At 41.0% G+C, this 15287-nt stretch overlaps 1 protein-coding gene across 3 annotated transcripts in view; it reads left to right on the top strand.

Annotated features, from left to right (window-relative positions):
* Positions 1 to 14901, top strand: part of LOC143514834 (tubby-related protein 4-like) — a 51453-nt gene extending 36552 nt beyond the window's left edge. For all 3 annotated transcript variants that reach the window (XM_077006496.1, XM_077006497.1, XM_077006495.1), the window contains 8 exons: positions 1787 to 1953; positions 2054 to 2278; positions 5131 to 5365; positions 5694 to 5838; positions 7124 to 7268; positions 7497 to 7590; positions 10793 to 13986; positions 14544 to 14901. In XM_077006496.1, the coding sequence (XP_076862611.1) occupies positions 1787 to 1953; positions 2054 to 2278; positions 5131 to 5365; positions 5694 to 5838; positions 7124 to 7268; positions 7497 to 7590; positions 10793 to 13986; positions 14544 to 14660 (4322 nt within the window). In that variant the 3' untranslated portion in view covers positions 14661 to 14901. The remainder of the gene's footprint in view (positions 1 to 1786; positions 1954 to 2053; positions 2279 to 5130; positions 5366 to 5693; positions 5839 to 7123; positions 7269 to 7496; positions 7591 to 10792; positions 13987 to 14543) is intronic.
* Positions 14902 to 15287: the final 386 nt, after the last annotated feature.

Raw genomic sequence — 15287 nt, 5'->3', positions numbered from 1 at the left:
CTAGCATTGTCCTGCATTAGGTGGAACCCAGGGCCAACCGCACTAGCATATGGTCTCACAAGGGGTCTGAGGATCTCATCTCGGTACCTAATGGCAGTCAGGCTACCTCTGGTGAGCACATGGAGAGCTGTGCGGCCCTCCAAAGAAATGCCACCCCACACCATTACTGACCCACTGCCAAACCGGTCATGCTGAAGGCAGCAGAACGCTCTCCACAGCGTCTCCAGACTCATGTCACGTCTGTCACATGTGCTCAGTGTGAACCTGCTTTCATCTATGAAGAGCACAAGGCGCCAGTGGCAAATTTGCCAATCCTGGTGTTCTCTGGCAAATGCCAAGCGTACTGCACGGTGTTGGGCTGTGAGCACAACTCCCATCTGTGGACGTCGGGCCCTCATACCATCCTCATGGAGTCGGTTTCTAACCGTTTGTGCAGACACATGCACATTTGTGGCCTGCTGGAGGTCATTTTGCAGGGCTCTGGCAGTGCTCCTCCTGTTCCTTCTTGCACAAAGGCGGAGGTAGCGGTCCTGCTGCTGGGTTGTTGCCCTCCTCCACGTCTCCTGGTGTACTGGCCTGTCTCCTGGTAGCGCCTCCAGCCTCTGGACACTACGCTGACAGACACAGCAAACCTTCTTGCCACAGCTCGCATTGATGTGCCATCCTGGATGAGCTGCACTACTTGAGCCACTTGTGTGGGTTGTAGAGTCCGTCTCATGCTACCACGACATTCAAAAGTGACCAAAACATCAGCCAGAAAGCCTAGGTACTGAGAAGTGGTCTGTGGTCCCCACCTGCAGAACCACTCCTTTATAGGGGGGGTCTTGCTAATTGCCTCTCATTTCTACCTGTTGTCTATTCCATTTGCACAACAGCAGGTGAAATTGATTCACAATCAGTGTTGCTTCCTAACTGAACAGGTTGGTTTCACAGAAGTGTGGTTGACTTGGAGTTATATTGTGTTGTTTAAGTGTTCCCTTTGTTTTTGAGCAGTGTAAATTCTTGGCTTTACACTTGCATAAATTTCTTACGATTACACTTGCTTCTTTTTGTTGTTGTTTTTTAAAGAAAAATAATTTTAAATAATTCAGATATTTAAATTTAAACCATGGCTTTGATCAGCCATCTAACTGTCACAACCGCAGCTTAATTTGCTGCTATTATTGCTTCTTTACTTAAGTTTGCTTGTTTTCTTGAAAATATATGTTGCTTAGCCCTATTTATTGATTCCCTATACAATCATCCTTAATTTGATCAGACATCTTGCAAATGGTTTCAGTTGCACTGTGTGTGTGTGTGTGGCTACAGGTGGCATACTGTTGGTTTCACTGAACTTAATAGTGGTGTCAGGGGAATTTAGGAGTAGATGTCAACAATGGCATTAAACTTGGTTTGTTTGCTCATTCAATCAGTTGTTTTATGCTTATTTTGTTTTGTTTTGTCACGTATACTAATTAGTGCAGCTTTGAAGGCAAAAAGTTTGCTGTTTTATAAAGATTTGATTATGTAAGCATGTTATGAGTGTGGTAAAATTCCAGACTCTTCTACCTCTTCTGCCTGAACAACAGTTTACGCTTGACTTCATATCCTGTTACATCATGGTGGGAGGGTCATAACAATAAGAATTAGAACAATGAATCATTACAATAATCATATGAGACAGCACAATTCCACATCAACAAAAAACCTTCATTCATACCACAATAACTCAAACACAGGATTACAATAACAATAGGATTCAACATAGTAAGTACTTTTAAAAGTATTTCTTTTATATGTGTTTCAGACATTGTGGTGCAGTGGTGTTCTCAAGGGGACCTGTTGGCAGTTGCTGGATTTGAGAGACAATTGGGCATCCCCGAGTCTGCCTTTTTTACAGCATCCAAAACTGCAGTTGTTAAGTTTTACAATTATCGTGGAGAATACATCTATCTACTTGAAACACCTGCACAGGTGTGCATACACTCTTTCTGTATAATATGTAAACACACTCACTAACAGTTTTAATCTACATGTAGTTCATTTTGTTTCATGTGTGTTCATTCTTGTACAGAGGCCAGTTAGTACCCTTTGCTGGGGTCATAAGGACTCTCGTCTGTTTCTGGCATGTGGAGCAGCACTATATGTGATTAGGGTAGAGCGCAGGATTGCCAGTCTACAGTTGTTATGCCAACAGGTGATTGCCAGCACACTGCGAGAAGAGAAGGATGTATCCAAACTCAGTATTCCTTCTCGCATAAGCAGATATGTATCTTCTGCCTTTGCTCCCACTATTAAGGTAAGATGTTTAATTTTAAGGCCTTTAGGTGCTGCTGTTATTAATTATTAATTCATTTATAATATACAGTGGAGGAAATAAATATTTGATCCCCCACTGACTTTAAAAGTTTTAATACAAAATAATAAATGAAACGTCTCGTAATTTTATGCCAGCTTTATTTTAACAGTGCCACATAGAATATCAAAAGAAAAATGGAGAAAATTACATGAAATGAGAAATAAAAAATAATTTGCATTTGTAACGGACTGACTAGGAAGTTGCAATAACTTAACTAGTTTCAGTATTTAAATACCAGTGCTGAATACCAAAGGTAAATGTTTGAGGTTAATTAATAGGAAATATAAAGGGAATACTGTGGGCCAATCAGAAGGCCTAGGATCGTCTACGGAGCCAAGGACTACACCACACTAGAGATGACACTGCACCACTGTTTTGGAATTTGGGAGGTTAGGGTAACCACCTTTTTAATGACAAGGTAAGCAAAAATATTTTTTCTTTAAAATAAAAAAATAAAACAAAACAATCATAACATCCAATATGAATAATATCTCTAGGTAGATTATGCATATAATAATAATATAATATAATATATATTCACTAGTTGGTGTCAATTACAATCAGCAATAAAATATCTATGTATGTTTCAAATAGTTATACAATATAATTTCCCTTGTGATCTGTGTGTGTAGGTGTAATTAATGTCCGTTTGTTTCACAGGTGGCAGTTGGAATATCCAATCTGTGGAATGGTACGCGTTTCTCCTACCGCTCTGAAGATGAATGAAAATTCAGCAACAGCAAACGAATAGTTTCACTTTCACTAATCACAGTTGTCCACAGCACTTGCAGACTGCGTCCAGGGTCGAAATCCAGGGAGGCTCGCCATCAAACAGAAAAAAGGGGTCCAATCTGAACTCTAGCAAAAAAACCTGACCTATAATAGGTCATTTAACTCCGTCAATATCACGGTTTAGCCGTATATGAACACATATCAGCTCTAAACATTACAATTCACACTTAACTACACATATTCACAACATCTTGACTTCTTTTAACAATTACCTGAACATATTTTACAGCGAAAATTAAAATAAATGTAACGACTGGCAAACAAGGGGTTACAATTCTGCAGCGCGCGTCTGTGCTGCGCGCGAATGTATGGTGCACACTTTTAGCGGCACACACGGACCAGCTTGTGGTTACACAGGCCTAAAAATCTCTAATAAAACATAAAAATACACACTCCCAGCCTCTACAGATACAACTCTTAAGTCTTGTCTTAGTTAAGACAGGTCATAAATAATTTTAGGAGGTTATGCTGACACATTTTAGCGCCGACATTACGAAAATCCAATTGAAATTATATAGTTAGCTTAGCATAGTTGGCTAGTAATTACTAAAGTCACTCACCGATGCAAAACTCCGTGTATCCCAGCAGTAAATACTCCCCGTTCACCATAAAGCGCTTCTTAGGTCCACCCGTTCAGCATTTTACATTAAAGAGGCTTTACTTGCCAGCACGGCAGTTTTTATCACAAATCCAATTTCTGTTTAATTTTCTTACAGAAATGCCTTCTGCTCACGATGGCTGCTCGACCCAAAAGGAAGAACTGGGTCCAGGTCGGCAGTATTTCCCGCGCCTATCGATATGATATAACCACCTTATTGGCTGTAGTCTGTGACGTACTATGGATGAGATGTGAAATGTGCTGGGAATTAAATTAATAGTAATTATTAAATAATTATTATTTATCAACTGAATAAAGTTTTGTTTCCTAATATTTTTGTGTCTTTATTTATTTATATGTTCTTAGCTTATTAAATAAAAAAATAAATAAAAATACTAAGCTTTTATAACCTGGGTTACACATTTCATTGAGGGAAATAAGTATTTGATCCCCTAGTAAAACATCATTTAATACTTTGTGGCAAAACCCTTGTTGGCAAGCACAGCAGTCAGATGTTTCTTATAAGGTTTGCACACACTTCAGGAGTAATTTTGGCCCACTCCTCTCTGCAAATCATCTCCAAATACTTAAGGTTTTTAGGCATGTATTTGGAAACGCAAATCTTCAGCTCTCTTCATAGATGTTCTGTGGGATTGAGGTCAGGAGACTGGCTAGGCCATTCCATGACCTTGATATGTTTCTTATGGAGCCACTCCTTTGTTTCCTTGGCTGTATGTTTTGGGTCGTTGTCGTGCTGAAAGACCCATCCTCGACCCATTTTCAGTGCCCTGGCGGAGGCAAGGAGGTTGTCACCCAGGATTTTGCGATACATGGCCCCGTTCATCTTCCCGTCAATGCGGTGAAGTTGGCCTGTGCCCTTAGAAGAAAAACACCCCCAAAGCATAATACTTCCACCACCATGCTTGACGGTGAGGATGGTGTTCTTAGGGTCATATTCTGGTGGCCTTTTATACAGGTGACAATTTAGCACAGGTGTCTCTCATCCAGGTAACGACTTCACTGTGATTAGGGTTTGTCAATGGTCTGTGGTAGCCAAAATTAGTCATGGTTTTACTAGGGGATCAAATACGTATTTCCCTCAATGAAATTCAAATAATTTTTTATTTCTCATTTCATGTAATTTTCTCCATTTTTCTTTTGATATTCTATGTGGCACTGTTTAAATGGAGCTGGCATAAAATTGATACGTTTCATTATTTTTTTGCATTAAAACTTTTTTAAAGTCAGTGGGGGATCAAATACTTATTTCCTCCACTGTGTATTTGAAAAGTAATTTATAAATACGGTATGTGAATTTGTTTTTACATAGTATTGTGGTATATAAAAAAAACACTAGCTAAATTGAAAACATTTTCTTGTGTGTTTCTCCTTCCTCATACAGCCCGCCATACCTGATACAAACAATATGCGGGACTTTGTGAGCTACCCCTCCTCAGGGAATGAGCGACTTTATTGTACTATGAAGCGCACAGATGATAACTTGGAGGTGGGTGGGCCCTGTTACACCTTATACCTGGAGTACTTGGGTGGGCTTGTTCCCATTCTGAAGGGCCGCAGGATCAGCAAGCTACGCCCTGAGTTTATCATTATGGACCCCAAGACAGATGGGAAGACAGGTGAAATCATGCTGGAAAATTTTTATGAAACCCAATAAGGTGTAATGTCAACTGTAACAACCACTATTTTGAATGCAGCCTCTTTTTTTTACCTTTTATGCCTTGTGGTTTCCATTTGTGTATTAAAATTTTATTTTATGAAAGTATGCATTTGCTCCAAGTGAGACTTACAGTAAATACATAGCTAATGTAATAATAGTTCAGTTATGTCTTTCATACAGTCTGTCTGTGTGTGTGTGTGTGTGCGTGTGTGTATGAATGTGATTTTATTTGTGCACTTTTTAGGTTCCACTCACACTGTATAACTTGATCTATTTTCTGCTTACAGATGAATGGTATGGGAACAGCCTCATCTCTTCTATGGTAGACAGCTGCAACTGCTCAGATTGCAGTGACATAGAACTCAGCGATGACTGGGTGGGCAAGAAATCACCAAAGATGTCCAGAGGAAGCAAGTCACCCAAGCTCCCCAGGTAGTGACCAACATTTTGCACATGTGTGAAAAGTGTAAAAACATTCATGGCTAATTTTGGAGAAACAAGTGGCTTTTATAGGTTAGATGTTTTAATTTTAAATATCCAGGGAAACAGTATTATGTGACAAAAATGCTTAGGTGACTATTAGTTTACCCTGTTGCATTTTCTCACTATGTTGATCTGCTTAATATTGTGACTTTAGACAGCTGCCAAATGTTTGGCTGATTTGAACATTAAAAGTGTATTTAGTTATGTAATTCTGGCATTTCAGTTTGCATAATAGAAACAGTCACATTCAAACATAGGAGAGGTGTAACTGGGGGACAGAAGCAGCAGACACAGAGTATGGTGCTATGAAATCTTTAATATCCATTGCACACAATAACAGTCGCACTAAAAGTGAATCAAAGCAAAGCCACATGCACACAGCGCTGGGCTATCGATACAGGCACTTAAGGTGCAAAGTCCGTAACTTGGCAGCCGAGAGGAAGGCAGTGGAAGACAACGCAGGCTGGCTCACTCCTCTATGCACAAGGAATGCACAGCAGTGGCGTGCTGGCCCTGTGGGCTGAAGTAGGAAGTGAGAGTGATGAGACAGGTGCCAGTGATTATGGAGTAGGTAGGTGAGTTGGAACGGGGTAGTGGCTGTGTAGTGGAATGTGAGGAATATGAAGTCCTGTGACAAGAGGAATTTGGACATTACAGATAAAGTGGCATAGAATAGTTATATAAGCACACATTAAGCAAAAGGACTCTCAAATCTAAAATTTAATATTCTGAATGTATTTTCTGATGTGATTCCTTACTATGAAGCTTGTGACTTGAGACATATTTTTCCAGTGGCATTGACTCTTGAATATTGGGACATTCTGAGTAACCAAAAAAAGTAACCAAAGAGTTTACCTAACCAGCAATCAAAAAATGTTTACATAACATTACAATTACTAATTATGTATTTTATTTTGCTTTCATGAATTTCTTCATTTTAATATAGCATCATAATGCACAACACAAAAGAAAGTATCCAGCTGCCAAAAAATGTATGGCTCAGTTATGGTCCTTGTGGTGTGGTGGAACATTGTCAACCTGCATTCAAAATTAAAAAATAAATGACGGTTGGTTTGATTCTGATCCTTGTATGGCTGGGCAGATTCCAGCTATGATTTCCAGCACTAAGCACTTACCTTGCTGCTAACCTTAACTATTTTAAAAGCATGTTTTCTCTTGTTCAACTCTTTTGCTACATTTATTGTAGAGCCTTAAAGTGTTTCTTCACCAACAGGATAAATATAGAGCCCCGTAAGTCCCCTAAGCCATCCCGTGCTACACAGGAAGTATCTAGATCACCAAGGTTACCTATCCGCAAACCCTCCATTGGATCTCCAAGTCTGACTCGCAGAGAGTTTCCTTTAGAAGACATAGCACAGGTAGTATATCACAGATGCACTGCATGTTAGAATGGTGGTCAGTTGCAATAACTTATGGTTTGATATTAGAAATATGATTTGTTCATGATGAGAAAACGAAACTGCACATTTCTTATACTAGTGTAATGCTTTTGACATTGGCATTGGTATAAATTGTTTGCTACAACCACAAACTTTTAAAAATAAATCATAACAGCTGATTTCTTGGCTCCTTTCTGTATTTCCCAGAATAATTACCTTGCTCAAGTCACATCTAACATATGGGGAACAAAGTTTAAACTTGTGGGACTTGCATCTTTCTTACCAGCAAACCTTGGTACAGGTAATGAAAATGAATGACTAGTTACAGTGAGGAAAATAAGTATTTGAACACCCTGTGACTTTGCAAGTTTTCCCGATTCAAAATCATGAAGTGAAAAATCATGAAGTCTGAAATTTTCATCTTAGTTGCATGTCCACTGTGAGACATAATCTATTAAAAAAATACAGAAATCACAATTTATGATTTTAAAAATCATTTATTTGTGTTACTGCTGCAAATAAGTACTTGAACACCTGCCACTCAGCAAAAATTCTGGCCCTCAAAGACCTGTTAGTCCACCTCTAAAAAGTCCACCTCCACTCCACTTATTCTAAATTAGAAGCCCATGTTTGAGGTCGTAAGCTGCATAAAGACACCTGTCCACCCCACATAATCAGTAAGACTCCAACCATTAACATAGCTAAGACCAAAGAGCTGTCCAAAAACACCAGAGATAAATTGTAGACCCCCACAAGGCTGGAAAGGGTTACGGTGCAACTGCCAAGCAGCTTGGTGAAAAAAGATCAACTGTTGGTGCAAGTATTAGAAAGCTAAACATGACTGTCAATCTCCCTTAGACAGGAGCTCCATGCATGATCTCATCTCATGGTGCAGCAATGATCCTAAGAAAGGTGAGATCAGCCCAGAACTACGCGGGAGGAACTGGTCAATGACCTAAAGAAAGCTGGCACCACCTGTTTCCAAGGTTACTGTGGTTAATACACTAAGACGTCATAGTTTAAAGTCATGCATGGCACAGAAGGTTCCCCTGCTTAAATCAGCACATGTCCAGGCCTGTCTTAAATTTACCCATGCCCATTTGGAAGATCCAGAGGAATCATGGGAGAAAGTTCTGTGGTCAGATTAAACCAAAATATAACTTTTTTGTCTCAATTCCATTTGCTGTGTTTGGAGGACAAATAATGATGAGTACCATCCCAAAAACACCATCCCTACTGTGAAGCATGGGAGTGGAAGCATCATGCTTTGGGGGTGTTTTTCTGCACATTGGACAGGACGACTGAAATGTATTAAGGAGAGCATGACCAGGGCCATGTATTGCAAGATTTCTGGGAACAACCTCCTTCCTTCAGTTAGAGCATTGAAGATGGATTGTGGCTGGGGCTTTCAAAATGACAATGACCCAAAGCACACAGCCAGAATATCCAAGGAGTGGCTCCGTAAGAAGCATATCCAGGTTCTGAGTCACCTAGCCAGTCTCCAGACCTAAACTCTATAGAAAATCTTTGGAGGGAGCTCAAACTCCGTTTTTCTCAGTGACAGCCCAGAAACCTGGTTGATCTGAAGAAGATCTGTGTGGAGGAATGGGCCAAAATCCCTGCTGCAGTGTGCAAACCTGGTGAAACACTACAGGAAAGGTTTCACATCTGTAATTGCAAACAAAGGTTACTGTACCAAATATTAACATTGATTTTTTATTTTTGCAGCAGTAACAAACAAATAAATTATTTAATAAAACCTACATTGTGATTTCCAGATTTTTTTAATTATGTCACTCACAGTGGGCACCTAACATGAAAATTTCAGACCCATCTGTGATTTCTGAGTGGGAGAACTTGCAAAGTAGCAGGGTGTTCAAATACTTATTTTCCTCACTGTACGTTTTATTAACTTTTGTGTGTGTTGCTGTTTTCCATCCATCCATCCATTTTAATCCGCTTACCCGGGTTGCGGGGGCAGTAGTCTAAGCAAAGGGGCCCAGCTTTCCCTCTCCCCATCCACGTCTTCTAGCTCTTCTGCGTTGCCAGGACAGCTGAGAGATATAATCACTCCAGCATGTCCTAGGTCTTCTCCGGGGTCTCCTCTCAGTTGGACATGCCTGGAGCGCCTCCCCAGGGAGGTGCCCAGGTGGCATCAGGACCAGATGCCCAAACCACCTCAACTGGCTCCTCTCAACGTGGAGGACCAGTGACTTTACTCTGAGCCTCCCCCAGATGACCATACTCTGTACCTTATCTCTAAGGGAGAGCCTAGACACCCTGTAGAGAAACATTTCAACCACTTGTATTCGCATTTGTATTCATTCTTTAGGTCACTACCCAGAGCTTGTGACCATAGGTAAGAGTTGGAACGTAGATTAGCCAGTAAATTAAGAGCTTTGCCTTTTGGCTCAGCTCTCTTCACCACAATGGTCTGGTACAGCGTCCACAGCACCAATCCGCCTGTCAATCTCTTATTCCATCCTTCCCTCACTTGTGAACAAGAACCCAAAATATTTGAACTCCACTTGAGGCAAGGACCCATTCCCGACCCAGACATGGCACTCTACCCTTGTCTGACTGAGTACCATGGTCTCAGTTTTAGAGGTGCTGATTCTCATCCCAGCCGTCTCGCACTCAGCTGCAAATTAATCCAGCAAGAGCTGTAAGTCCTGGCCTGATAATGCCAACAGGACCACAACATCTGCAAAAAGGAGATGCGGAATCCTGAGAACCACTTTCCCCTCTTGAGTTGCCTGATGGTTTTCCAGAATCGTCTCACAGCCGATCAAAAGTCACTTTCCATGTTCTCACCTAATTCTTCCCACACCCGAGTTTTTTCCTCTGCAATGGTCAAAGCCGCAATCCGCTTGGCTCTCCTGTACCCCTCTGCTGCCTCCAGAGTCACACAGGCCAATCAGGCCTGATGGGACTCTTTTTTTTTTAAAGCACAATGGACTCCCTTACCCTAGGTTTCCACTATCGGGTTTGGGGGTTTCCGCCATGACCACCTTCCGGCCACAGCTCCGATCTGCCGCATTGACAATGGAGGCACGGAACAAAGCCCACTCAGACTCTGTGTCTCCGGCCTCCCTTGGGATGCCATTAAAGCTCTGCTGGATGTGGGAGTTAAAGACCTTTCTAACAGGTTCCTCTGCCAGACGTTCCCAGCAAACCCTCATGATACGTTTGGGTCTGCCAGGAAGGCCACCGCTTTCGGCCACCACCTGATCCACAATGCACTGAATCCCTAGTACTACCTCTCCCACAGGTGGTGGGCCCATGGGCCCCATGGGTAGCGACCAGGCACTCGCCAAGGAGCCCATCCCCAGGCCTGGATATTTAATGCCCACAGGCTCTTGTCCACAATATTTTTCCAAGTTAGAAATTCAGGGCAAATATCATACTAATCAAATACCATTCAAGTTTGTTCTGTTACTAACAAGGTAGTTTTGTCTATTACATAAATTATATTTCATTTTGGCCTCTCTTTTTTTCTGCAGTTATTTATAAAACCAGTCTGTTGCACCTGCAGCCTAGGCAGATGACTATCTATCTGCCCGAGGTAAAGAAGATTTCCATGGAATACATCAACTTACCTATTTTCAGCCCAAATGTCTTTAGTGAGGATGATGATGACCTGCCTGTGACTACAACTCCAGGACTTCCTGATGACACCCCTCCTTGTACTGTTAACATACCTATTGCACCAATCCATAGCCCTGCCCAAGCAATGTCCTGTACCCAGAGCATTGGTTTGGTTCAGTCATTGCTTGCCAATAAGGATGCATTGTCCAATCCAACAATAGTGTCCCCTACTAGGGTGGTGGTCAACAGCCAGGATACTGCCAGGACGCCTTTTACTGTACCAACTAGATATTCCAATTCTGATCATGTTTTATATGGAGGAATAAACATTGGACAACTTATGAATACCCAGCTACTTCAAAATACCCAGTCATCAAATTTGACTCAGCATGGAATGCATCTAAAACAGCATCAACAACAGTTGCCACCATTCCTGGAGCTTCAGCAACAGAAGCAGCACTGTCAAGAGATGTACCATTTACAAGAACCACAATGCCAACTTCAAGTGCAACTGAAAAAACAAATACAACAACAGCAGCAGATACTGAAAAATCATGTAATGTACCAACAGCAACACCATCTTCAAATGCAGGTCCAGCAGATGGAGCAGCAGCACTTGCCCCAACTTAATCAAATGCAACAGCAACATCTACAAATGGATATCCAGATCTATCATCAGCACCAACAGCAGCATCAAATGCAAATTCCTGTTCATTCTTTACCTTCATATCCTCCACGTAGACAAGTCCTGCAGTTCTCACAAAGTCATTTACATGTGTCTCAACATACTGGAACATATGGGGCTAAACAAATGGAGGATAAGCTACTGCTCAATATCAAACCCATTCCCCCTACCTTTCATCTGGCAGAGGAAGATGCTGTGGTTTTCAGTGCCCCTCAGGAAGTTAACAAAATTACTGCTCCTCCCCCCTACCCTGGTACAGCTCCAGAAATTCATGTTATGACCACATTGTCTGCTGCAACTGGTAGTTCCTCTTCAGTAGGAGCAATTTGTAACTGTGAAACTCCACCTCCAGAAGATACTTATCGGAAGAGAGAGGATGATAACCTGCATCCATCTGTCACAAAGAAAGTACCGAATCCAAGCTCATTTGGTTTTGAAAGGATCACCACATTTGACAGTAGTGGAAATGTGGAGGAGGTTTGCAGGCCTCGCATACAACTAGCCAGTAATCAGAATCTTTGTACAGTTCACTGTTCAGGGAGTTCTTCTGTGCTCAGGGTTTCATCTTCCTTATGTGAGGAGAAAAAGGTGCAGCTCCCCTATGCCTCATCCACACTTAACCAGCTCACTGTTCCTAGATACTCCATACCCATTGGACAGCCTCCTCCTTACCCAGATTCAGCCAATGAAATTGCTAGAGCACAAAGCCACATACCAAGACTTGACACCAAGACTTATGGCACCTTGAGGCAGGATAGTCAAGAGGTAATGTTGAAGAGTTCTCAGATGCTTGATCCTCAGATGATTCTTCCCATTGTGTCAGTCTTTCATGAAGAAATGGCACCAGTGGCACTTCATACTTATAGTCAGTGTAGCAGCATCAGTGGAGCAAGCAGTGACATCACAACCAGTGACAATTGTGAAACCATCACAAGAAAAGACTTGTCACGTTCTGCAAGTGGCACAAGCCACAGCACAGTAAAGGTGCATTCTAGCAGTAATTTGGGGCTGCCTTCAGAGTCCTCTTATAATTTAACCAATTTAAAGGGCATTGGTAATGGTATAGGTGACACTGGTAACACAGATACAGCTGATTTTATCAACACTGCCCTTACCGAAAATGAGCCTTTGAATCGGTCACTAAGGCAACTTTCTCTTACCACAGAGGTAGTTAACCCAACTGTTAAACCATCACAATCGTATCAATGGGATCCATCTGTGACAGAAGAAATATGGGTTCCTCAGGACAGAGCGACCAATTTTTCCGCAACCTCTCTCCCTGTTTGTCATAAACCACCTGCATCCATCCTTAATCCTGCTCAATCTGTAGATATTGCTCAGCCTGTTATAAGTTCTTCTACACACCCAAGTGCCACAAATTGCAAAGCAATTGAGACATACCAAATCACTGTTCCCTGTTCCCCAGGTAGCAGCAGTGGTGGTGCCCACATCCAGCCTGTCCTGGCCTCACCACTGTCCTTCTTGCCTCAACAAATGTTTGCACCAGTTGCCTTTTCACAGCAAGAGCATACCCTTGTATTGCCACCGATTTACCCTCCTAATTTAAGTAATTTTACCTGTGGCTCTCTTCCACCTTATCCTGGGGTTAGTTCTAGTTCAAATTTACCTATGACCCCAGTTGCTGTTTGTCCATGGGACACATGCAACCCCTGCTCAACCATGCCTAGCCTCTTAAGTACACTTCCAGAAAATGTCTCTGAAATAATCAACACGCCTGTTATGTATACTCCCTCGCAAACTGCACCTCTGTTGTTGCCCTCAGATTCAGAGGGTTTAGTTGATGCTCCAGAGGACCCCTCTGAGAATACAGGTTTCCAGGAGGTGATCTCTCTTAGCAAAGGCGTAATTCCCCAGTGTACTGATAAGTTTGGCAAGAAGAACCAAAAGAGATTAGACAGTAATCGGAATGATGAAGTCAGTGTTCCCTCAACCTCAGTAGCGTGCAGCAAATCCAGAAAAGAGGGCCGTGCCCTTATCGATTTCAGCATCTCTAATCCAGGATTGGGTGGCCAAGAAAACAAGAAAACCAAAGGACAAAAGGAGCAACAAAAGACAAAAAAGTTTAGTAGGCCCACAACAAGCGAGTTCCAAGACAGTTCTGAGAGCGAGTCTGAGTTTATTGTTAATGGGGATGAGTTGATGAACCAAAGCCAGAGTAGCAAGAAAGCCTGGAAGGCCAAGAAGAGTCTTCGGTCAGGTGGCTGTGAATTTGATGATATTAAGTCTCTGAGAAAGGCTGTTGAAAAAGAGGACTGTTGCTTGGACAACGAGGGCTTCGTCTACATCATGGCCAACAAACAGCCTCTTTGGAATGAAGCAACACAGGTATACCAGTTGGATTTCGGAGGAAGGGTCACACAGGAGTCAGCTAAAAATTTCCAAATAGAGCTTGAAGGAAGACAGGTGAGGTGCTCTTTACACATGCATCTTATACATTCACCATAAAAGTTATTTTTTACTTACAAATATTAATTTTTTTATTTTGTACATTAGAAACACTTTGTAGGTATGGCTATCAATTAATATATATTGAAAAGTTAATAAAAATTACAGCATAAATGTTCTAACATGGTTTTCTTTCATTTTCAGTGACAATTATTAAAATCACAACCATGTACATTTAATTAACCTTTATTTAACCAGGAAAAATCCCATTGAGATTTAAAAACCTCTTTTTCAAGCTAAGAGGAGGAAAGAACAGGTTATGCTTTCTGAGTACGAGTGTCAAGTGATACTAATGGCAGGCAAACATTATATAATGGGTGGGAGATTGTTTGATTTTGTAATAATGCAATAAAATAAATTATAAAATGAATAACGAAAATGTTAGTTTTTTTTACTTAATGCAAATATGCATATTCACCTAATAATCAACAATGAGTATTATTTATTAGGACCTGCTTTCATAAAGTATTAGCAAATGTGTAACATTAATCAGGTTTTGTCTTCCAAAAACACAGGTAATGCAGTTTGGCAGGATCGACGGGAATGCCTATATCCTGGACTTTCAATACCCATTTTCAGCAGTGCAAGCATTTGCTGTAGCCCTGGCCAATGTTACACAGCGTCTCAAGTAATATCACTGAATCCACTGTCATTGTCAATGTAAACCAGAAAGGCAGTGATGCCACAACTATCTTTGTGATTCATGTGGATCTTGTTGCTACACTCTTTTTTGGAGGTCTTGTCAAAGAATATTAAGCACAGCAAATTCTAGTGAATACCACTTGTATTCCATCAATAGGCAGCTAAATATTTCCCTGCGCAAGACTGTTTCATATATTTTAAGTGGAAATAAATTGCATTCGTAAAGATTTATGGGAGTTGTTTTCCATATTTAGCCTGTACATATTTAAAGATTAGTCTTGAAAGAAAGTAGTCTAAAATTAAAAACTATACATTACTTATAAATTTTTTGTTTATTTATGTGTTCACATTATTTTGGAAATGTGGTATATAACTAGCAACAGGCCTCACAATTTTTTACTTGTACAATCATTAGTGTGGATATCATTTTTCTTTCTCTAACATGCATTTTTCTTTTAATATTTAAATATTATTTTTAGGATGTCAGGTAGACTTATGTGCTAGCTAGACTTGATGGAAAACATACAGTGGAGTACATGCACATACATACATATTTAGAGAGGACAGCTTTCATATTACCCACAGTTAACTACAGATTGCATATGGAGCAGACCTGG

The sequence above is a fragment of the Brachyhypopomus gauderio genome, chromosome 5 (genome assembly GCF_052324685.1).
Source record: "Brachyhypopomus gauderio isolate BG-103 chromosome 5, BGAUD_0.2, whole genome shotgun sequence".
NCBI lineage: Eukaryota > Metazoa > Chordata > Actinopteri > Gymnotiformes > Hypopomidae > Brachyhypopomus > Brachyhypopomus gauderio.
Note: the sequence above shows the minus strand (reverse complement) of the source record. Positions and strands in the feature narration are given on the sequence as shown.